The 15815-nt window shown below is 51.6% G+C and overlaps 5 protein-coding genes across 5 annotated transcripts; 4 read left to right on the top strand and 1 right to left on the bottom strand.

Annotated features, from left to right (window-relative positions):
• Positions 1 to 46: 46 nt before the first annotated feature.
• AYL99_10294 (hypothetical protein) lies at positions 47 to 1553 on the top strand (the record flags this gene model as incomplete). The annotated part of the gene is made up of 4 exons (XM_018841800.1): positions 47 to 114; positions 222 to 402; positions 476 to 1049; positions 1126 to 1553. The coding sequence occupies 4 exons, from the start codon at positions 47 to 49 to the stop codon at positions 1551 to 1553; spliced, it is 1251 nt and encodes a 416-aa protein (XP_018688688.1).
• A 1579-nt stretch (positions 1554 to 3132) lies between these two features.
• Positions 3133 to 4863, top strand: AYL99_10295 (hypothetical protein; the record flags this gene model as incomplete). The annotated part of the gene is made up of 2 exons (XM_018841801.1): positions 3133 to 3489; positions 3535 to 4863. The coding sequence occupies 2 exons, from the start codon at positions 3133 to 3135 to the stop codon at positions 4861 to 4863; spliced, it is 1686 nt and encodes a 561-aa protein (XP_018688689.1).
• A 1242-nt stretch (positions 4864 to 6105) lies between these two features.
• On the top strand, positions 6106 to 8461 carry AYL99_10296 (hypothetical protein; the record flags this gene model as incomplete). The annotated part of the gene is made up of 4 exons (XM_018841802.1): positions 6106 to 7248; positions 7307 to 7493; positions 7543 to 7731; positions 7797 to 8461. The coding sequence occupies 4 exons, from the start codon at positions 6106 to 6108 to the stop codon at positions 8459 to 8461; spliced, it is 2184 nt and encodes a 727-aa protein (XP_018688690.1).
• Positions 8462 to 10891: 2430 nt separating this feature from the next.
• AYL99_10297 (hypothetical protein) lies at positions 10892 to 11683 on the top strand (the record flags this gene model as incomplete). Its single annotated transcript, XM_018841803.1, has 1 exon — positions 10892 to 11683. The coding sequence occupies one exon, from the start codon at positions 10892 to 10894 to the stop codon at positions 11681 to 11683; it is 792 nt and encodes a 263-aa protein (XP_018688691.1).
• Positions 11684 to 13617: 1934 nt separating this feature from the next.
• On the bottom strand, positions 13618 to 15562 carry AYL99_10298 (hypothetical protein; the record flags this gene model as incomplete). The annotated part of the gene is made up of 8 exons (XM_018841804.1): positions 13618 to 13623; positions 13674 to 13715; positions 14071 to 14782; positions 14857 to 15022; positions 15095 to 15138; positions 15194 to 15247; positions 15300 to 15420; positions 15481 to 15562. The coding sequence occupies 8 exons, from the start codon at positions 15560 to 15562 to the stop codon at positions 13618 to 13620; spliced, it is 1227 nt and encodes a 408-aa protein (XP_018688692.1).
• Positions 15563 to 15815: the final 253 nt, after the last annotated feature.

Below are 15815 nucleotides of genomic sequence, written 5' to 3' on the forward strand. Positions count from 1 at the left end.
GAAAGCGATCACCGGAAGGAACCAAGAGAAAACAAAAAACGGCACAATGGCCACCCAGAGACTCGGCTCGATCTTCTCACACCTCTCGTCCTCCAAGACGGGGGTGTCTGCTATGTGAGTACAGCACCGTCCAGGCCGCAGCTCCATGTGCGGTGTCCTGTTTCCTGCAGGTTATAGTGGGAGGTGGATGGCTAACACTGTTGCGCTTTGCCGACCTGCAGCACCCAAAAGAACCCCGACGACATTGTCATTACCCTCGCTATCCGGACACCCCTCGCCAAGGGCAAGAAGGGCGGCTTCAAGGACACGGACCTCGACTACATGGTCTGGGCACTGCTGAAGGAGGTCATTTCCAAGAGCAAGATCGACCCTGCGCTGGTCGAGGATATCTGCCTAGGAAATGTAAGATATGACACACCTGAGAAATCTGGGCGGTCCATGAACAACAGATACTGATACATCTTGGGATGGATAGGTCGGTGACCCACGCGCGGCATACAAAGTCCGTGCCGCCATGTTGGCCGCCGGTTTCCCCCACACCGCGGCCGCCTCGAGCGTCAACCGGTTCTGCTCGTCGGGCCTCAAGGCCGTGCAAGACATCGCCAACCAGATCTCCAACGGGTCCATCGATATCGGCATCGCCATGGGCGGCGAGTCCATGAGCCACAGCGGCGGCAAGGACACCCCATTCTCCCCGGAGATCATGGCGAACCAGGAAGCCGCCGACTGCACGCAGCCCATGATCCAGACATCCGAGAACGTCGGCAACGACTTCAACATCACGCGCCGGATGCAGGACGAGTACGCCTGCGAGAGCTTCCGGAGGGCTGAGGTCGCCCAGAAGGCCGGTTGGTTCGAGGATGAGATCGTGCCCATCACCACCAAGGTCAAGGATCCCAAGACGGGAGAGCTCCACGAGGTCACCCTCACCAAGGACGAGGGTCCCAGATACGGCACCACCCTGGAGAGTCTGTTGAAGATCCGTCCCGCCATGCCGCAATTCGGTGACAAGACATCCGGTGGCAATGCCAGTCAGGTCACGGACGGAGGTGAGCACATCCATATCCACCTCTTTTGCTGTTGTTGTTCACAGATAGACTTGAGACTAACGATACTGCTATGAAGCTGCCGCCATCCTCCTCATGAAACGCTCCAAAGCCCTTGAGCTCGGCCAACCCATCATGGCCAAGTTCTGCGGTGCCACCGTCGCCGGTGTGCCCCCACGGATCATGGGTATCGGCCCGACGGCCGCCATCCCCAAACTGCTCGGCAAGTTCCACCTGACCAAGGACGACATCGACATCTTCGAGATCAACGAGGCCTTCGCGTCGATGGCCGTGTACTGCCTTAACACTCTCGGCCTCGAGCACGAGAAGATGAACCCCCGCGGTGGCGCCATCGCCTTGGGCCACCCTCTCGGCGCTACCGGCGCACGACAGATCTGCACGATCTTGAGCGAGGCCCGGAGGACCAAGAAGAAGATCCTCGTCACCAGCATGTGTATCGGCACGGGCCAGGGTATGGCTGGTCTGTTTGTGAATGAACAGTTGTAGGATGTAAGTAAACTGTATGCTCTGTGAACGAAGCAGCAGATTGCCGCATGGTCCCCATGAGGGCGAGGCTCGGATGCATGCATGAATGAATGATTGAGAGACTTGGGTGTGTTCACAAGGCATCTTCAGCGAGCTGCCTCAGAAATGTGTGCGTAGCATATATATGTCTGTCTGATTTTGGAGCATCGCTTCGATTGAACGACCGACTGACCGACTATCTCGTTGCTGTCGTCGTCGTCGTCGTAGCGTGGCGGGCTCGTTGTGCAACAAAAGCAAGCACATATATTTTTGTAGTCTGGGAATGAATCCATTTTGTGTACCTACTACCTACACAGTATTCTTCATTCGAAATTCATCTGGGCGAAGGCAAGGCCGTGCATTGGGAGTTGGTTGCTAGGGCGACATACCTGGGCAAATATACCACCGCTTGCCTTTAGCCTCTTCCTTGCCTCTTCCTTGAGATTCTCATATCCCGTAGTTATCGTTATCTAGCCTTTTCTCGACCATATCAACACCTCCTAACCAGGTGTTGGCAGGGCAGGTAGGGAGCTCCTCGGATTGGGAAAGGGCCAAAAAAAGTCTATCATGTACATATTAATTTTATGGGGAGGGAGGGATCCATCCATGCTGAACCTGTTTCTCTTTCTTGTTTTGTCTTGTCCATGCTGAAATGACTCGAACAAAATCGAGAAGTGAGACAGACGCCTGCCTAGGTCAGTATGCAGCACATATGCAACAACTACAGCATGTAAGTGTCCTGGCACCCATACTGTAGATTAGACCCCTTCTTGGGCAAAACGTAATAAATATGCATACCGGTATTGGTGATCGATCTGCATGTTGCTCATCCTCGCCGAGTTTTGAGTTTCTTGTCTGTCGTTGTTGGTTGGCACTGGAGATCCATATATCTAACTATCTATTTATCTATGTATTATATATACGCCGAACTGTGTCTGTATCTTTTCCATTTTCATTTAGGAAACTACTTTAATCGGACATGTGACGAGCATAGAGGATGCCCGGCCGACCACGGGAGGCGCTGTAGGGGCCACAGCAGAGCACGAGAGAGGAGCCAGAGCACTGAGCAAGCCACAGGAGCGCTGTCTGATCCCATTCGCAGAAGCAGTTCGGGCTCAGGAGTCCAGCTGAAAGCCTGCTGCCTCGCAACTTTCGAACCTTTCGTCTAACAAGCATCCCCGCATAACGACCTGTATACCTAGATTACTCGAGAACGAAAACCCCTCCCTAATCGCCATGTACGGTCTGATCCTAGATGGTGAGCGAAGGCCGGTCTCACTTGAGCGTTGACTGAGCCTCGCTAAGAGCCCCCAATAGCTGAATGAATTTAGAGAGGTGCTTTTGGACTTGAAGTCTTTGGAAGAACTGGGCTGTGTTCCAAAGAGGCTGTGCTTCGCCTTCGCTTGCTTCTCACAGTTGAATGTCTATTACTGTGTCTGCAATATTGGCCTCGTGTTCTTTTGGGCCCTAATCGACAGTAACAGCCGATCAACCCTTGGGTTTCCTGATCGCAGCTCCTACTACCTGAACGAATTCCACTGCTGAAAGCAACATGACAACAATGCCAGTTTCCCTCGATGTCGAACTCTACTACAAAGGCTCTACAAACCAAGTTGAAAACAGTATTGTTCAGCAAGCTTTTCAGGAAGCTGTCCAATACTTCTGTACGGAGTTGACACAGGATGAAGTCGAGCGACGATGGATCGCACAGCGCACCTCCATCGCCGACGTCCTGGCAGTCGTTCAAGAGGCGCAAGCGAAATACGTGGCATCCAAGTCTAAACACGGAAGACTTTGCCAACTTATGATTCAGTTGCCTGAGCGCCTGCTTTTCTACTCACGTGTCATCGACATTTTCGTTCAGGCACATGCAGAATACTCGGCCCTTGCCTGGGGAGCCATCAAATTTGTTCTCTTGGTTCGTCCCTCTTCCAAATGAACAGGACTTTGCTGAATATGAAAGGGTGTCATTGAACACGCAAAGCTGTTCTCAGAGATATCGGAGGTCCTCATTCTTGTGGGTGATGCCCTCGCGCAAGCGGACTTCACCAGCAAACTCTACCCGACTAGCTTCATAGCAACAGCGATATCAAATTTGTATACCTACATCATCATATTCTTACAGAAAGCTGTCAAATGGTATACTATGAGTCGAGCTCATCGATGGGTCAATGCAATCTTCGAACCTTATGATATCGGACACAAGGGTACTGTTCAAAAGATCCAAAAATGCATTGCATCTCTCAAAGATACAGCAAATGATGCCGCACATGCAGAGCTAAGAGGAGTAAGCCAATCTCAGAAGTACCACCAAGAGAAACTCGAATCAATAAACAAGGAAGTCCGAGAGTTCAGAATTGAGCTCAGCGCCATAGGGATCAAAATGGCTTCCCAGGAGAAGGCGCTCAATAACATGTCGCACTATGTCTCAAGCAGCCACGCTATCAACAACCGACTCCTCCTTTACGTTGAAGATGGCAAAGTGGCAGCTATCCTCGACGAATTGGGGTCCGGCTTTGACGCCATGGGACGATACCACGCCTGTCTTGCGGTGAGTCGGAAGCGCAAGGCATGGGCACATGCGGGCAAGGAATCAACGCTGGCCTTGAGCACAATCAGAAGATGGGCATCCTCAGCTCGTTCTGCTCTTTTAGTGATACAGAGTAGTCCAAGAGAAGAGGCAAAAACCAAAGACCTGGTTGTTGATGTGGTGCACTGGGCACAAGAAACTGGCGCCCCAACGATCTGGACTTTGTCGGGCAGGCATAAGGCAGAAGATACATTGCTATCGTCTCCCTGTGGAATTTGGAGAGCGCTAACCTCTCAGATCATTCGGCAAAACTCGTCCGTTCTGAGCAAAGTCACTGCCGACCTCACCGTATCAGAGCTCAAGACACAGCATGCTCTAACTGACTGGAAGGCTCTCTTCTCCACAGCACTCTTACAAATGCGAAAATGCATTGTTGTGGTGGAAGCTCGCGATCTGTTCGAAGTGATTGCGAATAATCCTTCCGAGGTGGCCGTTTTCCTCCTAGAATTCCAAACGATTGTGGAGGCGGCAAATAGTCGCGGGAGTACGGTCAAGGTGTTGGTCGCAAGTTATTGTGCATCAAGGACATCGGTCACCAGTCTTCCAGACAATGCTGATCGGTCTGCTATTTTTGTGAAGCGGTCCGTGTTGTCTCGCCGAAAGGCAAAGCTCACGACAGCGATGCGGAGGACAGCATTGCGGAATGTTCGCATTCCGGGAGGGCGGCAACCCTGTGTTTGGAACGAGCATCCCAATGAGTAGAACACGCATTGAATTTAGGCACAGAGCCAAATATGCGAAAGGAGAACCACCCGGGCCCAAACACCCTCCTCTCCAAGACGCACGCTCAGCAAGTATCACCGATGTGTATGAGGATTCATTGTTAATGACCCCGGCGCAGAGAAATAATATTGTGGCTTACTAGGCAGAACAAGCCGGACCTCAATCACTGGAGGGAGACATGTTAGAATGCTTGAGAAGAAGCACTAAGAGAAGCTACTTTCAGGAGGTTTTACGCAACTCGTGAGTGGCAAAGTGGCTTAGACTGCATCGAACCTAGCTTAAAGACCACCGCCATTGGATCTCGCCGCCTGAACGACAAGTTTATTAACCTGCGTCGAGAATAAGTGACGACGGGCTTGGAGCACGCGAGGATCTGAACTCTGCAGCGCAGAAAAGATGAAAGGGGAATCGGCGAAGACACACCGAGTTCACCACTTGTCGATAGCCTTGTCTTTCGGGTGCATTGAGTAGATCTTACAAATGCTGTCGAGCCTCGGGTATTTGAATTGTTCCTTTCAGGACTGCCCTCTGCAAAGGGCAGGTGCAAGCCTTGCCAGACTCTGGAAGGGAAACGAACGACGCTCACGCAAAACGTAATGTCCTTGCGTGAATGACCACCTACTGCCAAACACGAAGGGGGAGGCAGCATTGTATCACACACGAGTTCATCTTTAAGGCGTGCATGCCCACACTGGACAACGGTTGATGAAATCATCAAAACAACCCTCCTGTGGCTCTCTCCTCGATGACGAGTTCGACGCAATGTGCACAGGAGCCTCACGGTTGATGAGGCGCCGCGGCTTGCACAGTCGCTCTGCAACAACGTCACTAATACAATATCTCTACGGTAATGCCCGGCTAGCAAGTAGGGGAGAAGGGCTAAAATGATAGCTCAAACAAAGGGCCGCAAAGCGTTTAGTTCAAGTCATAGTTGTTGCTATCCTTCAAAAGGGAGCGAGTCTCTCAAGGACCCCAGAGGTAGGCGGTTTCGGCCCTGTCTACCAGACTAGTCCCAGTCAGGCTCATGACGGTCATGTGACATCCACGCGACGCTAAATCATGCCCTATCTAAATCACCTCGACACCGTGAAGGAGGCAGAAACTTGGGCAACTGCCAGAAACATCGATGCCCAGCCTTCTTCTTGATGCATTTAATGCCCTATCGCAAACTGCGGCTCATTATTTCTAAGGTATATCCGCCTCGACGTGTTGTTCCGACGGATGGAAAGGCTCGCCCCCGAAAGTTCCCAGCCTCGAAAACGACCTCGCAGCTCCACTCCAGAGCCTCATGAGGTGCCGCCTGCTGTAGGACGAAGGCAAAGTGTTAAGCGTCGACAACAACGCTACTATGACTCAAAAAATGAAGACGAAGATGCCCCAAAGATTGTGGCGCTACATCGAGTGCTGTGTGACAAACGTCCTCGAGAAGATAGCGACCATTCGCGTCATGAAGCTTCCGCACTCTACACTGATACCCCTCAACTGTTCGCTGGCGACAACAAAGCCAGTGCGCTTCGCGCGGAGGACCACTTTAAAATTCACGACGAGGAACGATTTCTCGAGGACGTTGATGTCGTTATCTACCACACCTATGCTTGCCATAAATTTCAAGAGACTCTGCAAGACCGATTCGAAAGCTTCATGCCACCGGAGCTAGATCGACGGATCTTCAGGCAAAATCGAGCGTACTTCTTTAGCTTGCCCCATGACACGGAGAAAGCGAGACCCGAGAATATGAGCATCCGCATCCTCTCTAACGAGGTCCGCCTTGCCGTATCTTCAGCAGTTTCGTGCGACCCCGATCTTGACGAGCAGTGGGAGCAAGAAAGGAACTTGCAGTATCCGTTTCCGTTCTTCTTCCACCATCGCCAGCGCTTGAGGGTTATTATCGAAGACCTACTAGATCCTCGGTCTGGGTACTTGGTGAATAGCCTTCTCTCCAAGGTTGAGCATTTCTGTGAAGCCCAATATGGAGAAGCCGATCGGCTGTTTGCAGCTGGCTTAGTCAATCGAAGACACTTCGACAAGCTATTCAACAATGGCGAAATGATTGCAACCTACCAGCAGGGGCAACCAGTGGCCTACAGACTCAACGATGTGAAGGGGACCAAGGAAGTGGCAGTCCTCCAATGTTCATCTTGGACGTTTGATGGTACATTCAGAAGGAAGTCACACGATCTCATCGTCAGGACGCCTAGCTCTAAGACCGGCGTACCCATTACCACCTTAGAAGCATTCCCATTACGCTTCGACGAAGAATTGAAAACAAAACTCAGGGCGCGAGGCAGGACGTTCTGGAGCTGTCGATACAGAGCACACGTCTTATATCTAGCCCCAAGGCCACCTTTCGAATCTCAAATGGTTGTACTGTGCTTTCTGTCTTTTCTTTTCAGCACTGAGCTCAAAAACTGATGCTGCACAGTCTCGACCTCGTTTTATGATCGACTATGAAACATATCGAGCCATTCATGATGAGCCCGAAGAAGACCACGCACATAGTGCGCCCGAGGACGTTATATCAGCGTTGTCGACTGATGAGCCAGACGAACAGGTTCTACTGTCTCTGCCCGCCCAGATTCGCGGCTTTGGATTCCATGACAAGAAATGGAGTCCGTCTCCGTTCTATGTTGCACGGGTTTCACAGCTGACGAAGATCAGGAATGCTGGACGTTGCATACATCGAGGAGATCAAATTCAACAAAGAAGCATTCAAAAGACTACACCTTAAGTCTGACAAGAAAGACCTCATCCAAGCACTGGTCACTGTACACACAAGCGTGGAAAACACAGCCGACATCATCGAAGGTAAGGGTAATGGCTTGACAATCCTTCTCCATGGTGGACCAGGTAAGTCTCTAACGAAGGCCGTCGTCCAAAAAAAAGAAAAAACCGAGCCATTAATCCCACTATAGGCACCGGGAAAACCCTCACAGCCGAAGCTATTGCTGAACTCACCGAAAAACCCCTCTACCGTGTTACCTGCGGCGATATGGGAATCGACGCCGAGCGTGTGGAGGAATACCTCGACGAAGTCCTCCGCATCGGCACCGTCTGGCAATGTGTGCTGCTCCTCGATGAGGCCGACGTCTTTCTCGAAGAACGCACGCACCAAGATATCAAACGCAACGCCCTCGTGTCTGTCTTCCTCCGCGTCCTGGAATACTACAAGGGCATCCTAATTCTGACCACGAACCGCATTGGCACTTTCGATGAAGCCTTCAAATCGCGCATCCAACTGCCAGTCCACTACCCGGATCTCAACGAAACAGGTCGAAAGATCATATGGCGGTCAGCCCTGAATGACATCCCGCCGCTACCACGGGGGTTTGACCGACAGAATCTGCTCGATCACATCGACAAGCTCGCGACGCACAGGTTGAATGGGCGGCAAATCCGGAGTATTGTGAACAGTGCTATGAAATACGCGCACTTCAAGGAGGAACCGTTGAGTTACCGCCACTTTGAGGTGGTGATTGGTACCGTGATGGAGTTCGATCACTATACGATGGAGACGAGGGGTCAGACGGATTCGGAGTGGGCGGAGGCAGAGGGGTTGAGAAAGAGGCCAGGACTGTAGCGGTGTGTTTCCCGGTATATCTTTGTAGGGCTCCTTGCTTCGTATGAATTTCGAACGGACTATATGTAGGAGCCCGAGCCAAGCCCAGGACAATAATGATGCTTTGAATTGAGTGCTTTGCTTAAATGAATCTCCAGAGTCCTCCAAGGAAGAACTGAGATGGCTTGACTCGCTCTGTCAAGCCACCTCGTCAAGCAGAATTTTTCGAGCTTTACGACGGATCGGCTAGAGTCTTCGCAAAAGATGTGCTAATGGGGTCGTGCAGAAGGCCAGGTATGGTTCCGGGACGTAACTATGTGGTGATTCTATGACGGCTGAGAAATCGAAGTAGTGCAGAGGTCTATGTTCTCTGCTGGCCGAGCCATCCCAGAGACCCTCCTACGTGCTCCTCCCGGGATATGTATCTGGGACAGTCCCCCATCTCGAGCCGGGTTTCATATATCTTGGATGTGAGGTAGATTGGTTTTGAAACCGCCATACGAATACCACGGGGGGTAAGAAAGCAGGTCCGTTCACGACGAATTTATCCCTGACGATTTCTCCATGGGTTCCATAACCTTCATCAAGGGTGGACGTTGAATGAGACAAAGCCGCTCAAAATCGATTTTTATGTGCGCTAGAAGAAATCAGCCTGGGGAGGTCTCGCGGTCGCCCGGTCTTCCCGGTCAACGACAAACGCGGGCTGATCACCAATCACCGGTTTCCGGGGCCGGAGTGGTTGCAAGAGGCCGGGTTGCATGAGCATCCATCTACTGCATCCGGATCCGTCGCCGCCGTTGCTGTTCATGAATTTGATATCTTACGAGGTACGAGTCGAACCCCGTGCAACTGGATTAGAAGGTCGCTGGTGGCATGATACGAGCGCGATCACTTCTATCACCTGCAGGGGTTGTCCCATACACTGAGGCACTTGTGCGTGGCCGTCCTTTCGAGCAGCTCAATATCGCTGACAGATGTTGTTCGCGACGTATGTCTTCGGGCCTGCTGCAGTCCTTGGATACCGTGTAGTGCGGGCGAGGCCTCTTGCTCGGAGTGTTTCTTGAATCAGCACGTAGTGGGCGTTTGGTGATCCTGCTGATCATCTTGTTCATTTTTTCTTGCGGCGGGAGAAACTTTTGACTAAGGTCAACGTCGAGATCCCGAACGAAGTCGGGAGTCCGAAGAAGATCCCAACCATCTGATGGGCTTATACCATTGGGATCCCCAGGGTTGATGTTCGCGGAGTTGTCTTGCTTTCTGGGCTGGCAAGCTAGAGGTAATTAGGATTGAGATCCATGCTGTGGATCTAGGTACTACTGACATTCCCGCCGGCGGCGACACTGGCCGCAAGGTGTATCCAAGTCACAGTTAATGTTTGCAAGATGGCATGAAACGCAGGCGTGGCTGAGCCTAGTAGGGATATCATAGCCCATAGAGCGACTAGAAACAGGGTCAAGAGCTCTAATGAAGTCGAAATCGCTCGATGATGTTGTTCTGCTTTCATCATTTAGTTTCAACGGTGCTTGAAGGGTCTGTCATGCATACTTACTGTACTCCTTCCTGGTGATGTATTGTCGACGCTGAGGCTGGGCGATCACTTTGTGATGGGGATCCCACTGACCAGGTCTCTATGAATATAGGACCTGGAGGCATTGCAGGTGGAGTCATTGTTGCTTGACGTGTGTACTCATCGAGAGCCTCTTTTCTCGAACTTGATGTTGTTCCACTGCCAGCGGCATCGGTCCCGCGGATTCTTGTCAGTTTAGCGGCTCGCTTTACGATTGTTACTCTCTTGATCTTGGTGTTTGGGCGACCCCGCAGCGAGCGAAAGAAGGCTTCCATGGCTCAGTTGCAGTATTATGTATTATGACTGCCGCCGCGAACGTAAGTGGAGAATCGGGCCGCTGTCGCTGCGTATCTGATGTCAGTGTCAGTGGCTCAGCAAGAGGACTTCACCTGGAGATTTTAGGTAGATGACAAGGAACGAGATCTCAGATGAGACGAAGGCATTCTGTGCCTGAGCGCGTTGAGCCCAACGGCGCAAGAAGCATGCGCTTCTCCATTGGGCTCAGCCCCAACCAGGTCTGGGCAACCCTAAAACTAAACTACGGACGACAATGATCCCTTAGCCGAGCACAACAACTTCCACACAGGTGACTTCAACGATCTCCACGAAACCTGTCTCTACACCTTCTACGATCCAGCAGATTCCACCCCGGAGATCCCTCACTGAAATTAACGGGATCTTTCGGTCCAGACGTGCCCAGAAGATGACGAAAGAGGCAGCAAAAAGCCAGATGGGTCGCCATGGGTCTCGAGCCTCGGTCACCGACAATGAGGTACTTTTACCACGTGAGGTCGCTGCTGAGGTGTATATGCCAGGAGAGAACTTCGAGGACCTTCGGCTCATCAGGAAAGAGATAGGACCTGCTTCTCCAAAGCTAAAGTGCTATGGAACAACAGGGAGCCAATATACCGCCCTATAAAACTTACGGCGACAAATACACCGACCAAGTGGTGCTTGTGACGGGGTCAGCACATGGCATAGGACACGCCACAGCGACTCTCTTTGCCAACCAGGGAGCGAACGTGGTCCTTGTAGACCTTGACGAGGAACAGCTCAAAAAGGTCGAGGCAGCCTTCACATCTGAAGGCAGGAACGTGACCCATAGAGTCGCGAATCTGGCTTCAGAAGAACAAGTCAGTTTAATGATCGATGAAGTGGTCTCCTCCCTTGGCAGAATCGACGTCCTCGTGCACATTGCTGGCATTTACCCGTTCTGTCCTCTCCACGAGCAATCGACTCAGGAGTACAAGAAAGTGATGTCAGTCAACATGGACAGCTCCTTCTATTTGACCCGGGCGGTGCTCCCACACATGCAGAAAGCAGGGTATGGGCGAATCATCAACACAGCATCTGGAACGGCTTCTCACCCGGAGCCTGGCCTAGCCGTCTACGCGGCTTCCAAGAGCGCCGTAGTCGCCTTCACACGGGCCACCGCTGCGGAGGCTGGTCCGGGGGTAACGGCAAATGTCGTATCTCCAGGCCTCGTCGTGACAGAGACAACCTGGAGCTCCCCTCACGCAAAACCAATTTTCGAAAAGGCAATGGAGAAGCAATGCGTCAAGCGATACGGGCAGGCAAAAGATATTGCCCATATGATCAACTTCATCGCAAGCCCTGAGGCAGAATTTGTCACCGGCCAGGTCTTCCATGTCAGCGGAGGCATGATTTTCGACTGACGCAGATCGTTGGATGGAATGCAGAGAGAATGAGAGAGGAGCACGGAGGCTGCGAAGCCGACTCTCGGTCATAGGGAGGCAGATTGCTCCGAGGCTGGTCTGTCTGCCTGGGTTCTCAGCTCTTCGGACCTATTCAAAGCCAGGATATGCCAGAAGAGGCGGCACAGCTTGCAGGTTTTCCAGCCAGAGACGTCTCAACGGCCAATGATTGATAAGACCCGCATCGATCAATTGCACACTGAACTCTATTCCATCATATGACCCAGCGGATTAGGAACTTCGACCGAAACCATGGTAATTCATTGGAGACGGCCACTATCGCTGCGAAGCACCGCAATAACCCTGCTTAGACATAGCACTGCCCCGAGGTCGATCGTTGTCCGACCACGGTACCCGTCCAATGGGTCGTGGTAATTCGGGAAGAATGGATATTGTGAATGGGAATTCGCCTCATCGGCATTCTGGCTTCCGGGCTGCCGCACAACAAGGGAACTGGCTTCATGAGGAAGAAGCGGGTCTGTAAGGTCAAATATGTGTTCTCCAGACAAGTGACTGGCGCCAAAAACAATCAGTGGCCCTGGAGAACTCGACACTAGGCTTTGTGATAGTGGTTGGTCGGCAAAATGCCTTGGCTACGCTATCCAACCATTGCGTTGCCTCTCAGGGCAGGTATCCTGCGACCCAAATAAATAAGCTAGACCTGCAGGGTTGCGTGCCTTCATGATCATCGGGTCATGCATGACTTACCCCCGTACAACCACTGTCGGGAACGGCTGTTCTACTGCTTTCCCCTCTTTCCAAGCACGTCCTAACGGAAAGCAATATGCGTATATACTGCAGACCTCCCCCAACTTAGGGCCTTCGTTTCTGTAACACCGTCCCTGCTCTAGATGCCGTTCTGGGAGCATTTGTATGACAAGGCTGGTGGAAGGAGGGGGTCATGCTCGATGTTTGCACGTGATCGCATGCTCCGTCACCACTTTGCTTCGTCACGTACAGGACCCTTTTCTCTTGGGCAGCACTGATCTTCCACTTCAAAGAGATGACCAGCTGCGGAGGATGCTCGTGGTGATCTTCACATCCTCACTTACCTGGTCGCTATTCCCTCCCTGAGCACTGCCTCCCACTGTCACTGGCGCTTTCATCCAAACCGTCCCAACACTCCCAGATTGCCATCTTTGGCAGAACAACGTTCTCGAAACCTAGACCCTGTATTCTATTCCACGGAGCTTGCAAAATGCCATCCTTCTTCACACAAAGCCGACTATTGACCTAAGGGTCATGCCGATGAAGCACTGCCACAATGCTAGTCCATCACAGAAGAACTTGCAAAGGTCCATCTGCCTGGCCAATTTCGTCATCCGCACGCACATATTAGAGCGGAGATCAGCCTCCTATTTTGCGGTGTCCGAAATTCCAGAGAACCGCTTCAATTTTTTTTTTTTTTGGCTTTGCGGAGGCCAGAGGCAGTACGACGCACCGGAGAAGACAAGCTCAACATCTGACGGGATCTATCATTTTGTCTTTAACATGATTAAGAGACAGTGTCGATTGTCAAGACAGTGGACCCGCGTACGATCTTGGCTTGAGACACACTAATGGAAAATCATGCCCTCATCTGGCGAACTCTCCAGCAGATTGCCATCAGCCGCATTCGACATAAACAATGCCAGTCCTGTGCTGGCTGTTAATATCTGCTGAACTGGCGCGGGAATAGGCCCGAGTCAGACTCTGGTTGGCTTCCTTCCACTCCCTATCCTAATGATCCCAGACGACTTTCTTCCAATATCATCGACCTCGGAGCGTCTCTAATAGCCGCCATGTCCATGACAAACTGATACCGGTCTGAATGGATAAGGTGTAAAATCGAAGAAACTGGACTGCAACAAATCTGTCCGGATACCAGTTCTGCAGTACTGCCAGCACATCCGTCATCAGTCCTGTACACGATTAGCGACCTGGTTCGCCGCTTTGTGGCACAGGGTTGCACCGGAACCAGCGTATTGAGGATCTCGCTGAGTTCTTTATGCTCCTGTTTGGTCATAGTTAGAAGTGTCACCACATCGGCCTCAAGGTATCACCGCAGATTATTGAATTGTCGCATTTGGCTGGCAATTTGCACCTCTTTCGACTCCTCCAACAGTCCGATGCAATCTCGACAACCGTCGGTCCGAGTTTTTGATTTCACCCCTCCCCTGAATTCATTTATATTCGACTGCCGTTATTCGATCCGCAATGCTCTAACAACGCCGACGCTCAACTTAATGTCGCTCAGAGCTCTGCCAGAAACAGTTTGACCGTGTTACAATACTCCATGCCAACTGGTGTGTCCTCATCGACTACATATGCTCTGCAGATCGGTCGCAGTGCGTCGTCTCCATCCTCACTTTTGCCTTCTCCTGAATAAGGATATTCATGACCTTGCTCAGGGTTGTCTCCTCGATGTCTTCAAGCACGATAGTGGTCTTTCTCGACGATGCTTGCTGAGGTTGATAATGCCGATTCATCCCCGTCATTGGCGGCACATCAAAAGACTCAGGGAATGGAAAACCGTGCAAGTGTTGATTTGATGTCGTCGCCCCTGAAAGCCACTCATTAGGAAGACTAGAAGCATGTAGTGGGTACGTGGTATCAAGCATTGGAGGGGGCATGTATTCAGGTCGAGGCGTCAACATAGGCTCGCTCAACGTGGACAAGTGCAGCGGCGAGAAGTTGTTCGAATCCATTAGAGAATGGTCCATACTCTGGCGTTGTTGAAACCCGAAATTATGGTTTGAAGTGTGCGACATGTACTGGAACAGGTCACCAGAGTCGGCATGACTGGCCGGAGTCGCCAAACTCGAGGAGGAATCCACGACTATATCGAAGCTTCCAGCCTGGGGCTGTGATCTCTTGCTGTGCATCGAGGAACGAGATGGCGGCCTCGTCGATCCCATCGAAGAACAGGTCTCCTCTTCGCTTGAGGGAAGTTCGTCGGATATCTGCATCAAGTCGTCACCCACAGATTGAGAAGCTTGGGTGGAAAACCCTGGATGCAATTGAGGACTGTCGCCGTTGGGTGCTAATCGAGAGTGCTGTTTCCGCCGAAGAGCAGTGTACCTAAAGGACTGAATTAGTGGCAAGCACCAACGGAGACCAACGAACGTGCATTTTGACGGCGATAATGAACGCACCGATTCTTGAGCGCCAACTTGGTACGGCCAGGGAACAGCTCGACGATCTTCCTCCAGTCCCGACCAGATGCTGCGACCTCGGCCAATAGCCTATTATCTTCCTCTTCTCTCCAGTCACTGTGGTCGATGGAAGGATCAAGACACTGGGTCCATCGCTTGGCACATTCTGCTAGCGTATCAGTCATTCATGATCATTTCCTCAACGTTCAAGTTGACAATGTGATGGATGGTAACCTACGATCCGCATGTCGAGTGCCGACCATTTCCGCGACTTGAGTCCACCTGTCAATATCTGTCAGTGGAAGCAGCCTTCCGAATGGGATCGGGTCTTGCTCACCTTGTTCCGATCGCCCTAACAGCCTCTCTGAGTTTCGCATCCTCTGCTGGGTCCCTGAGCGAAGCGGTTAATACAGTTGTTGACCTCTTCTTCCGGAGACACGCACCAGTTACCCTTCTTTACATTCTCAGATATCTTGCTCCATCTCTTGCGGCAATCCTTGTTCATTCGGCCCGGAAGTTTTGATGCAATCCTATTCCAATCTCTCACCGAGCCCGCAGCGATTACTGGATTGCTATCAGCTTCAAGGGCTCTTTAACCAATTAGATGCGAATGTCCCAACCTACACTGATATGTCGCCTCTGTCCGCAGGACGACGTCTTCCTCCGGCGTCCATCGCCTTGGAACTCGTGAGGGAGGAGGTTCCATTATCTGGTGGTGTTTTGAGCTTGGAGTGTCCAGCACCTTACATGTTTCTAGGGAGGCAACATGTGCTGAGAATCAAAACAGGGTTTGTCCCAGGGCGCCCGGTCTTGGCTTAGCTACATGCAAAAGTGAAATCCGATGAAAGTATTTGGGGTACGCACAGCAGAATTCAATGTCGATACGATTTGGAGCAAAGGATTCGCGAAGGATGCAGAAAAGTCAATGGTCCTTGAGCGAAATGGTGGACTCGGGGCCT

Source organism: Fonsecaea erecta (genome assembly GCF_001651985.1).
Source record: "Fonsecaea erecta strain CBS 125763 chromosome Unknown Scaff11, whole genome shotgun sequence".
Taxonomy (NCBI): Eukaryota; Fungi; Ascomycota; class Eurotiomycetes; order Chaetothyriales; family Herpotrichiellaceae; genus Fonsecaea; species Fonsecaea erecta.